The 12278-nt window shown below is 42.5% G+C and overlaps 1 protein-coding gene and 1 long non-coding RNA gene across 7 annotated transcripts; one reads left to right on the plus strand and one right to left on the minus strand.

Annotated features, from left to right (window-relative positions):
- Positions 1 to 230: 230 nt before the first annotated feature.
- LOC132384600 (cytochrome c oxidase assembly protein COX14 homolog) lies at positions 231 to 11166 on the plus strand. Of its 6 annotated transcripts, none has more exons than XM_059955835.1 (3): positions 231 to 3325; positions 5916 to 5968; positions 10827 to 11166. In XM_059955835.1, the coding sequence occupies exon 3, from the start codon at positions 10837 to 10839 to the stop codon at positions 11011 to 11013; it is 177 nt and encodes a 58-aa protein (XP_059811818.1). In that variant the 5' UTR covers positions 231 to 3325; positions 5916 to 5968; positions 10827 to 10836; the 3' UTR covers positions 11014 to 11166. The 6 variants fall into 6 exon arrangements, with proteins under 6 accessions (XP_059811818.1, XP_059811819.1, XP_059811820.1 ...); XM_059955836.1 differs by lacking the exon at positions 231 to 3325 and adding an exon at positions 4448 to 4586; XM_059955837.1 differs by lacking the exon at positions 231 to 3325 and adding an exon at positions 4818 to 4953.
- LOC132384601 (uncharacterized) lies at positions 3889 to 4745 on the minus strand. The gene is made up of 2 exons (XR_009508939.1): positions 4608 to 4745; positions 3889 to 4295 (listed from the first exon to the last, which is right to left on the minus strand). It is a non-coding gene; the product is annotated as an uncharacterized LOC132384601 (long non-coding RNA).
- Positions 11167 to 12278: the final 1112 nt, after the last annotated feature.

Consider the following 12278-nt stretch of genomic DNA (forward strand, 5'->3'; position numbering starts at 1 on the left):
GGGATATATTTACCAGTAGTCTTTGATTTCATTATTGTCTATTTATGTTTGTGTCATTTAGTAAATGATATTATTTATGTTTTATGTCGTAGTCTTGCACTGAGCTACAGTACTGTATTAAGTGTTCAAGGAACAATGAGTTCCCAATCTGGGCATTGGAATGGCGCCTTGCAAAACCCTTTCCACTGAAATCCTGGACCAACCATAGCCATTATTACAAACTTACCAGATAAATTTTCATCAAGCTTTCTCTCTTGCAGTAGAATAATATTCTTTCCCCCAGGAATGAATATGAATGTCATACCTCAGTCAGAAATAGTGAAATCTATTTGATTTTCTGTCACTACATTTCTTTGCACTTTCCTTCCAACCCTATCCCCCTCCTCTCCCTCCACTCTTAAAAGTGAGCTGAAGTTAATTGAAAGAGAGAACATTGCTGGGACTGTTGTACTGAATCACACACAGCCTCGTGTTGCCTCACTACTCTGGGTTCAGTACACTTTTCAGGGTATCTCCACGCAACAATCTTTGGCACTCTGCAACCTGTTGCCAGTGACAGCGACAGGAAAGAAATCTGGTTTTGGAGGAGCAACGAATATGTGAGCATCTGGAGATTGTACAGACTGCCCCTCATAGGTGATCTAAACTGCAAAAGAGGTGACTGCTGTGGAATAGGTGTGTTTGCAGTTATCACGATTAAGCTTAAGCCAGACAAATTTGCAGCAATATAAAGTGATTGAAAATAGTCATTTATTGTACAACCCCGCCCCCCCCCCCCCCACAATGCAATCGTCCCCTTATTTATCAGCTCCACCCATAAAGCCTCAGTGGATGATCCTACAGTAATTTCACCTGACATCAGTTTAATCACCGCACACAGCTAGGTTATGTGCAAAATGGAAAAATGCAGTTTGGAGAGACCTTTGGGCTAAGGTACTTCCTCACAATCCTAATAATTTGGTAAAATCTCAGCAGAGAAGGGTGGAGGTGGACCCAGTAGACTGCATCCTAATGATGCCTTGAGCACAGTAAACAGCTCTAACAGCCCTGAGGGACAAACCTGACCTTGGAGCAGCCTCCTCTCCCTCCAATAAAACCGGTAAATGCAGCTGGGGTTAACATTTAGTGTCGATGAAACTTAATTGGAGCTTATGAATCAGGTTTTCATGAAAAGGTATTGACCCAGCTCTTTCCTCCGCCACTGTTTTTCTGTTTTTATTTCAGCATCAGCGGTTGTTTGGTGTTCAATTGCACTGTGCCTCCACTCTGGCTCTGAGCACCTTCCTGCTGGTCTTCAGTGGAACTGTGAATTCAGATCTCTGGTCCCCCCAGTATCTGAGATCAGAATCTTCCTGGAAGCCTTCAATGCATTCAGGATGAACTGTTCCAGAAAGACCCATTCTCAAACACAATCAACCATTGCACAGAAACCCCATAGGAAATGATATCTTGAAAGCATTAATTTAAGCCAACATGGAAATTAGGACAGTCATTAACAGAGTGAGCAAATTGATCTGAATAGGAAGAACCCATTCTTTTATTCCTTTTAACAAAGGAAACACCTTTCTATTTAACATTTGTCTTTGTCACTGTTTTATAATGTTACATTTGTTCTGTGATTGACAGTTTCAATGTATTTTTAGGACCAACAAGCTTCCTAAAAGGGAGCTGCTACATAAGAGATCTGCTCTGAAGCCTGCTATAAAGGGTGTTGTAGTGGAGCATAGGACATGTTCACCAGGTTGATTCTTAGCAGAGAGAGAGATTGTTCTTAGAGGGGATTGAGCAGACTGGGCCTATATGCTCGAGTTACTGAAAATGATTTGAATATAAAAATTCTTACAGGATTTGACAGATGCAGGAATCAATCAGGTGAATCTTCCATTTTGACGCATTCCGTCTTTAACAAGAATATCTTTTCTTGGGTAGGGAGAATAGACTCGTAGGGAATATTTCAGATATGGTCTCACTAGGATCCTGTATAGTTTTAGTAAGATGTGTGTACTTTTGCACTCAAGGTGTCTGGCAACAAAGGCTGGTGAGTCACTACCTGCTGAGCCTGCATGTTAACTTTCAGAGGAAGCTCAGGTCCCTCTGAACACCAACACCTTTCAATCTTCTATCATTAAAAAAAATCCATATTTTTTTATAATCTGTCAGCGCAAGCAAAATGCGACTGTTTATTCATTTCCGTAGATGCTGCCTGGCCTGCAGAGTTCCTTCATTATTGTGTGTGTGTGTTGCTAATCCATTCTCCTATTTTTTCCACCAAAGTGGGCAACCTACTTTTACCACAATATATTCCATCTGCCACATCCTTGTCCATTCATCTCCCCTAGACAGGGGTTCCCAATCTGGGGTCCACAGACTGTTGGTTAACGCAGGGGGTCTATGGCATAGAAAAGGTTGGGAACCCTGGCACTAGAGCACCTCCGCAGGCAATACTGTGACCCAGGTTTGCATTATCACCAAACGTGGATATATTGCATTTGATTCCTTTGTCCAATCCCAGGGCCCATTACCCAATCCCTGCAGCAGCTAACATTTTTAGAATATGTAGAAAAAGGCCACTAAGGCATATTTTGAGAACTTAAACCCTACAAAATGTTTGTAATGGAAAGGTAATGAAAGCTTGTCTCCAGGTACCGGGGGTAGTAACAGTACAGCAACAGGAAACGTGGACCTCTCTTCGTTTAAGGAATGTCATCTTTGTCCTCTCCCAAACATTTTTGTAGCTCATAATGAAAGCTGATCATTTTATAAATGATATCAAGTAGCAGACAAGAAGCATCAAGTCTTTGCTCCACAGCCTGGGAAATACATCACTAGTCCTGGTATCTACCTGAGCTTCTTGTCTTTTGGATCTCCTGGGTCCTTAACTGGTGTTTTCATAAATGGAAATGTACTACACTTGTGTGCACAAACATACGCAATGTTTAGTAAGTGGCAAAGTGGGAAGGGACCATCCCGTTCTTGAACACTATCAACCCTCACAGAGAAAACCCGTGAAAAATATTTGAAAAAAAATTAATAGTCAAGATGGAAATTCATCTAGTGGGATCAGTCATTTACACAGGGAGCAGACTGGTCTGCATAGGAAAAACCCATTCCTTTATTCCTTTTACCAAAAAGGAGAACCCTTTTATATGACATTTGCTGTTGCCACTTTTATAATGTACAGTTTTTTTTGTGACTGAAAGTTCATTTCTTTCTATATATTTTTAGGACCAACAACCTTTCTTAAAAAAAAGCAATTAAAAGAGAGAACCTCTTTGAATCGTGCTGTGACGGGTGATGTGATGCAAGTGCAACTGTAGAATATATTGTGAGTTAAATAAAGTTACATTATACCAAGAAGGTGCTCAGGGTTTCAGTGTTCTGAATTTTATTCCTTGCATTATTTGTTCATTTATCACAATGATGTTCTGAAGGTAGAAATTGAAAAGGTTGGATCTTCCATTTACACTGGTTCCATTGTAACCCGTTTTCTCCCCACACTCTCATCAACTGCCCTCAAATTCTATCGCTCAGCTACACACTAGGGACAATTTGCAGCAGCCAATCTTCAAACTTGCATGTTTTTGGGATGTGTGAGACAACCAGAGCATTTGAGGTTTGGGGGGCAGGGGAACCCACACATTCAACAGGAAGAACATGCAAACTCCACAGAGGCAGCACGGGTCAGGATTGAGCCTGTGGATCTCTCAATAAATACTGCTGAATTCCCATCAGCTAGGGTGTGCAAGGTGAATTACCTTGCTAATACACCACCGACTGCTGTTAATACACATCTGATTTTTACTTTTTATATTCCATTTATCTAAAAATATTTAGTAGTCTGTTAACTGTAAAAAGTGAAACTTAATTTTTCTAGGACAAAGAAAGGTCTTGGCCCAAAATGTCAACTGTTTATTCATTTCCATAGATGCTGACCTGCTGAGTTCTTCCAGCATTTTGTGCATGTTCTTCTAGGACAAAATACAGCTTGAGATACATATTTATTATAGTCACATGCACTGAGATACAGTGAAAAGTTAATCTTGTTTGCTGTTCATATTGATCAAACATACTGTTGATTAAGTTTGAATAAGGTGAAAAAATAACAATGCAGAATATAAAAGCTCCTGAAAAAAGTGCAGTGCAGGTAAACAATAAAGTGCAAGGTCACAACGAGGTAGACTGTGAAGCCATTTTATCATACCCTTCCAAAATTCAAAATTCAGCCTGGTGAATCTTTGCTATTTATAGATCAGGGTCCAGCTCATCCATGGTTTTCTGCTGTTCACTCATGGTCCCTAGCATGAAAAGTACACAATAACCAGACATTGTTTAGGATGAAGGGCAAACAATCATGACATGACAATCCTGGGGGGGGGGGGGGGTGGAGGAAGAAGTACAAGGTGGCAGGTGATAAGTGAGTGAAACCAGGAGAAGGGGAGGGATGAAGTAAAGAGCTGGGAAGTGGATAGGTGAAAGAGATAAAGGGCTGCAGAAGGGGGAATTTAATCGGACAGAACCGAAGACCACGGAACACAGGGAAGGCGGAGGAGCACCAGAGGGAGGTGATGTACAAGCAATGAGATAAGGTGAGAGAGGGGGTGCATTACCAGATGTTTGAGAAATCGATGTTTATGCCATCAGGTTGGAGGCTACCCAGATGGAATATCAGGTGTTGTTCCTCTAACCTGAGTGTGGCCTCATCACGACACTAGAGGAGGCCATGAACTGACATGTCGGAATGGGAACGGGAAGTGGAATTGGTGGGTGGCTAACGGGAGATCCCGCTTTTTCTGGCCGACGGAGTGTAGGTGCTCGGCGAAGCGGTCTCCCAATCTATGTCGACGCTCACCGATATAATTATTATACTTATTACTGAGGGCACAAAATACCAAGAAGGACACTGTCTGAACCCTCCCACCGACCTCTGTCAATCAGCAGCCGCTTCCTGTTCCGGTGGGTCCTGCTCGCACTTCGTTGCCCCGCTCCTGTTCGGTAAAAATGAGTCTCAAAACCACGGTGCAAGGGTCAGGGGCTCTGCCCTTCACTGTGAACAGCCTCCGGCTTGCCGCTGAAACGGCCACCGGCGGTCGTTTGCTTGTCCTTGCCGGGTCGTTCGTTGTTCCTTGCACCCGAGACCGAGGGCCAGCCTCTGGGCCCGTGGTGGGGGTTACCTCCCGCTTTACAACCTCTGGGGCACCCCATCTGCTGGCAGCAGCCGTGGGTTGGGAATCGGAGCCCGGCTTGGAGCAGAGAGGAGTTGGCCCTATCTGAGAACCTCCAGAAGTTGAAACATTTTCTGTTATTGAAAAAGGATCTACTGCTTATCCAGGGTATATGACGAATAAACTCTTCCCGGGCTCCAGCCGGGTACAAGTATTGATAGTAACTGGCGTTTCATGAAACGTCGGTTATAATTGACACTTGTACCCGGCTGGAAGCCCGAGAAGAGTTTATTTTCTGTTGTTATCCTGCTTTGATTGCCACTTAATTCAATCAACGTGACATCATGTCCAGTAATGTCAGTCGTTTATCCCCGACAGTATCCGTGGACGGGAATAAACAGTCGACATTTCAGTCCAAGACCTTTCATCAGGACTGAAAAGGAAGGGAGCAAAGGCCAGAAATAAGGAGATTAGTGGAGGGGAAGGAGTTCAAGCTGCGGGGATAGGTGAAACCAGGTGAGGGGGAAGATGGGTGGGTGGGTGGAGGGCGGGGAATAAAGTGAGAAACTGGGAAGTTGTAGGTTTCCCCTTCACCTACATTTCCAGCATCTGCAGAATCCCTTGTTTTTATTAATAGTTTATACCTGTTGTTTGCAGTTTGATGGCAGGTTAATGGTTTACAGTGTGATATTGGTGAGGGTGTTGAAAGGACTTGTGTTGCCTTTATTCTAATCATAATCATTTGCTTTTAAGGTTTGAACAAAGAAAACAATTCCCTGGTGTCAAAGAAGATCCATATTTGAAAGGTACATTTAAGACTACGCGTTGCAATGCTACATGTGTCATCTGCAGACTTACTAATCATATCTCCTACTTAACATCCAGGTTGTTACTATCACAAATAACTTCGAATTTTCTTAGATACATCCTCAGAAAAAAACTTAAATTATGTTGGTGAGGCGGTATATGAAATAAGGTAGATGATTTTGTAGCACAGTTAGAAATGGAGAGATATAGTGTGGACATCAATGAGTCTAGTCTGAAAGAAGATTATAGTTGGGAGCTTAACATACAAGGATACACATTGTATTGAAAGGACAGGCAGTTGGGCAGAGGGGTTGGGATGGCTCTGTTGGTTAAACAAAAATGAAATAAAATCCTACAAAGAAATAGCAGGTTCAGAAGATGTAGAATCCTTGTGGGCTGAGAAACTGCAAGGGTAAAAAAAACTGATGTAAGTTAACAGGCCTCCAAACAGTAGTCAGGATGTGGGGCACAAATTACAATGGGAGACAGAAAAGGTATGTAAAAAGGGCAAGTAGATTGGGAAAATCAGGTTGATTCTGGATCCCAAGAGAGGGAATCTGTAGAATGCCTATGAGATGACTTTTTAGAGTAACTGTGGTAGAGGCCACTGGGAAAACACAGTTCTGGGTTGGGTGTTGTGTAATGAACCAGATTTGATAAGGGAGCTTAAGGTAAAGGAACCCCAAGGCAATGATCATATGATAGAATTCACCCTACGCAGTTTGAGATCGAGAAGCTAAATTTGGATATATCAATATAACAGTTGAGTAAAGAACTACAGAGCATGAGAGAGAAGCTGGGCAAAGTTGATTGGAAGGAGATGCTAACAGGGATAATGGTAGAGTAGCAACGGCAGGAGCTTCTGGGAACAATTCAAATTCAGATTTATTTATCACGTTCTTCAAAACATACAGTAAAATGTATCATTTGCATTAAGAACCAACACACCCAAGGATGTGCTGGGGTCAGCCCACAAGTGTCACCTCGCATTCCGGTGTCATATATTTTGCATATATGCTACATTGTATGCACTGTCTTTCATTTGTCAGCCACATTTGCCATTTCTTCCTTAAGAATAAGGAGAAATAAGAAGAAATAGTAAAGTAAGCTAGCTACTAAAGTAAGATATAAAAGAGGATACCAAAGGTTGTTTCAGATACATAAAGGGCAAAAGAGAGACAGGAGTGGACATCAGATTGTAGGAAAATGGTGCTGGAGAGGTAGTAATGGGGACAAGGAAATGGTGAATGAACTATTTTGCATCAGTCTTCACTGTGGAAGACACTAGCAGTGTGCCAGAAATTCGAGTGTGGCAGGGGGCAGAAGTGAGTGTAGTCAAGAAGATGCTTGGGTAGCTGAAAGGTCCAAAGATAGAAGTGTCAATTGGACCAGATGGTGTACACCCTAGAGTTCTGAAGGAGCTAGCTGAAGAGATTGCAGAGGCATTAGTATTGGTCTTTCAAGAATCACTACATTTTGGTTCTGGAGGACTGGAAAATCTTTTTAAGAAGGGAGGGAGGCAAAAAAAAAAACCCCAGGAAATTATAGGCCAGTTGGCCTGGCTTCTGTAGTTGGCAAGATATCGGGAGTCCATTATTAAGGATGAGGTGTTGGGGTCCTTGGACGCGCACAATAAAATAGACAGAAGTCAGCATGATTTCCTGACATCAACGTGGTTTCAACCAAAGTCATACCTTATTTAAGGGCAAATCTTGCCTGACAAAGCTGTTGGAATTCTTTGAGGAACCAACAGGCAAGGTAGATAATTTGGGGGAATGGGCAAAGAAGTGGCAAATGAATTACAATGTCGGAAAGTGTACGGTTATGCACTTTGGTAGAAGAAATAAATGGGCAGACTATTATTTAAATGGGGAGAGAATTCAAAGTTCAGAGATGCAACGGGACTTGGGAGTCCTCATGCAGGATACCCTTAAGATTAACCTCCAGGTTGAGTCGGTGGTGAAGAAGGTGAATGCAATGTTGGCATTAATTTCTAGAGGTATAGAATATAGGAGCAGGGATGTGATGTTGAGGCTCTATAAGACCTCACTTGGAATCATGTTTGCAGTTTTGGGCTCCTTATTTAAGAAAGGATGTGCTGACATTGGAGAGAGTTCAGAGAATATTCACTAGAATGATTCTGGGAATGAGAGGGTTAACATATGAGGAACGTTTGACCGCTCTTGGACTGTACTCTTTGGAGTTTAGAAGAATCAGGGGTGACCTCATTTTGAATGTTGAAAGGCATGGACAGAGTGGATGTGGCAAAGTTGTTTCCCATGGTGGGGGAGTCCAGTATGAGAGGACATGACTTGAGGATTGCAGGGCGCCCATTCAGATCAGAGATGCGAGAAAATTTTTTCAGCCAGAGGGTGGTGAATCTGTGGAATTTGTTGCCACAGGCAGCAGTGGAGGCTGGGTCATTGGGTGTATTTGAGGCAGAGATTGAAAGGTATCTGGGTAGTCAGGGCATCAACGGTTATGGTGAGAGGGCAGGGGAATGGGACTAAAGGGAAAATTGGATCAGCTCCTGATGAAATGGCGGAGCAGACTCGATGGGCCAAATGGCCGACCTGCTCCTTTGTCTTATGGTCTTTATGAATAAAGGGGGCCTTTCCTGGTTGGCTACTGGTGACTAGTGATATTCTGCAGGGAACAGTGTTGAGTTCTGCTATTTTTTATGTTAATATTCTGGATTATGTAATCAATTGCTTTTGTGGCTAAGTTTCCAGATGATCCTTTGTGGAGGGACAGATAGTGTTGAGGAAACGGAGTCTGTAGAACGAACGACTTGGACAGTTTGGGAGAATGGGCAAAGTGACAGATGGAATACAGTGTAGGGAAGTGTATGGTCGTGCACTTTGATACAAGGAATAAAAGCATGGACCATTTTCTAAATAGGAGCCAAATTCAGAAATTACGAGGTGCAGAGGGGCTTGGGAGTCCTTGTGCATGATTCCCAAAAGGTTAACTTGCAGTAAGAAAGGCAAATGCAATGTTCGCATTCGTTTTTGAAGACTAGAATATAAAAGCAAGGATGTAACGCTGAGGCTTTATAAAGGCAACGGTCAGACCACATCTGGAGTATTATGAGCACTTTTTAGCTCTGTCCAGAGGAGGTTCATGAAAGTTATCCCCAGAATGAAAAGGTTAATGAACAAGGAGTGTTTGACGGCTCTGGGATCGTACTTGGTGGAGTTCAGTTTAGACGAGTTTGGGGTGGGGGGGGGGGCTATGTGGTGGGAGATCTCATCGAAACTTCTCATTTAAAGGCCTAGGTAGAGTGTATGTGCAGAGGACATTTTCAATACTGGGAGAGTATAGTTTCAGATGGCACATTGTCAGATTAGGACATCTTTTTGGAATAGAGGTAAGGGTGGGGAATCTGTGGAATTCATTGCCACTGATGGCTGTGGACACCAAGTTATTGAGTATATTTAAAACAGAGATTAATAAGTTCTTGATTAATAAGCGTGTCAAAGGATATGGGGAGAATAAGGTTGAGGGGGATTATAATTGAATTGACTTTATTTCTTACATCCTTCACATACAAGTAAAAAAATCTTTACATGATGTCTATATAAATGTACAATGACAGTAATTTATAATAATTTATAATACATAGAACAATCAATGTAACTTAGAAATACACTCAAAATCAAGTGTGAGTTAATCAGTCCGATAGCCCAGTGGAAGAAGCTGTCCCGGAGCCTGTTGATCCAGGCTCTTATGCTGCGGTACTGTTTCCTGGATGGTAGCAGCTGGAATAGGTTGGGATGACTCAGGTCCCCAATGATCCTACAGACCCTTTTTACACACCTGTCTTTGTAAATGTCCTGAATCATGGGAAGTTCACAACTACAGATGTATTGGGTTGTCCGCACCACTCTCTTCAGTCCTGCAATTAAGGAATCAGCTGTGACCAAAAGGCAGACTCGAATTTATGGGCCGAATTACTTAATTATTTTTCTTATGTTCTTCTCACACAAAGTGTATGCTGTCTATCCCCAATCAGCTTCTCCCTTTCCAAATGTATATAAATCCTATCCCTTAGGATCTTCTCTAGCAATTTTCCTACCACTGACATAATGCTCATTGCCCTTAAATAAGTATACAGCATTAGCTGTCCTTCAGATTACTGGTACTTCTCCTGACTAAAAAAAATGCAAAAAAATCTGTCAGTGCCCCAGCTCCCTTGTTTCCTAAAGCAACCTGGATAATCTCATCTAGCCTAGGAATTTATCAACGCTTATGCATCCTGTGACATCTGAATCTGTTCTGTTTCCTTATTTGGATACTCTATTGTAGGCAACATTTGTATATGGCAGTTGAAAGACTGTGGGAGAGCAGACTTTGCTGAAAGTGATTGTTGGAGTGTAATGTGTTATCCTGCAGACACGAGTGCTTGAACACCACATCTTCCCCCAGCTTCTACAACAAAAGCCACATAGTCACAGCACTGAGCACTTTCAGATCAGAGACTACCATAGTCAGCAGGTACAGGTTACCTACCTATGGCCATCCCAGGCCACTTCTGGTGACTGGGTCAGGGGATGTAGCTGCTCAATATCCACCTTCCCCTCTGACAGCAGCAGGGTTTAGGGTTGAAACATCCCTGTTTTTTTTTTAGCTTGAATCTGGAATTGTTTATCCCTGACAGATCCCATTTCAGAGATCATGTGTTTGCTGGGTTATTTGTGCATGGTGAAGTATGCCTGGCTGATAGAAAACACATTAACCAGAAAAAAAAAACCATTACCCCCCTCCTTGGTCGAGAACCACAGCACTCAAGCAAGTTTGTTAAAATTCAACCCTTCCCTTCCCCTCTCCAGCTAAATCTTGGTGTATGTATTTCAGATTCATCACCATGATGTCCTCCAAGAGACTTGCAGACATGGGTTACAAGGTGGTCTCTGGCTCAATGATATTACTAACAGCATACGGTGGCTATCTCTGCAGTCTCCGTGTCTACCGCTTCTTCCAGAGACAAAAGGCCTTGAAGACAGCAGCTGAAGATCAAGCCAGTGAAATAATAAAAGACTAAAAAGCTGCCTGTTTTGGGGAATTGAGCAGCCCCACTCCCACCCTTTGTGTAAGAAATGAATGCTTTAGATTGTATATCCAGCTACAGGAATTGTGTGAATCAACATTAAGATCTATATGTTATAAAATGTTAAAATAATTCTTTTGAAACAAATTGAGCTTTGTGCAATTTTTTTTGTGTTCAGTGGGCTGCTTCTTCCACCTTAAATGACCTTGCATCACCAGCTTTCGCTAGTTCTCCTAAAGGGCTGAGCAACAGATAGAAAGAACTGAATAAAGATCAAAGGTAAACATATGTGGTGGTGGTGATGAGACCAGGTGAAAAGAGGCAAACAAACTGGAGCAGTGATAATAGATGATCTGATGTTGAGTTAACATGTACTGTTACTTACTTGAGCTGCACTATAATGGCTTCATTTGGAGGGGGATTAGGATGGAGAATTCGAGAGGCAACTGGGGTGATGTTTGCAGACCGAATGGTTTTATTCTAGAAAGGCCCAGAGTACAGACCTTGTCAACAGTACATACAGTAGATGAAATTAGAAGAGCAGTAAACTCAATGAACAGCGAGCATTTTGGTGTCACAATCACATGGAGTCAAACAGCACAGAAACAGGTTCTTTGGCCCAACCCATCCATGCTCCTATCTCTGCTAATCCCCATTTGTCCATATCCCCCTTTTAAATGTTATCGTATTTGCCTCTACTACTTCCTCTGCCAGCTCATTCCATATATCACTACTCTGTGGAACAAGTTGATTCTCAGATCCCCTTTAAACTTTTCCCCTCACCTTGGACTTACCCACCTTTGGGGAAAAATATTGCAACCATCTCACCTTAAAGGTTGATAAAATGAGGGACACAAGCTTACCCCACCTCAAGATTCCTACATTCCAGTGACAGTGAGAGCAAACCCATCCCTCCTTGCAACTAAAACTCTAATCAGTACTAACACTTTCTAAAATATGGTGACCAGAGCTGCATACAGTATTCCAAGTGCAGCTTAACCAATGTCTTGTACAACTGCAACATGATATCACAACTCATACTCAGTGGCAGTCCAACCATAGGGTCAGAGGGGAACAGCAGCTGCACACACTTCATGTATGGTGGTCAGGGACACCCAACTTCTCCCATTACACAGGAGGTGACCATCACTCCACTGACAGCCACTTCTACTTCTGAAGTGAAAAGCGAGTTAAATAGAAGACAATGCCTTATTTGCATCAACCTCCTTATCAGACTCTGCACTTGGATCTTGAGCACA

The sequence above is a fragment of the Hypanus sabinus genome, chromosome X1 (genome assembly GCF_030144855.1).
Source record: "Hypanus sabinus isolate sHypSab1 chromosome X1, sHypSab1.hap1, whole genome shotgun sequence".
NCBI lineage: Eukaryota > Metazoa > Chordata > Chondrichthyes > Myliobatiformes > Dasyatidae > Hypanus > Hypanus sabinus.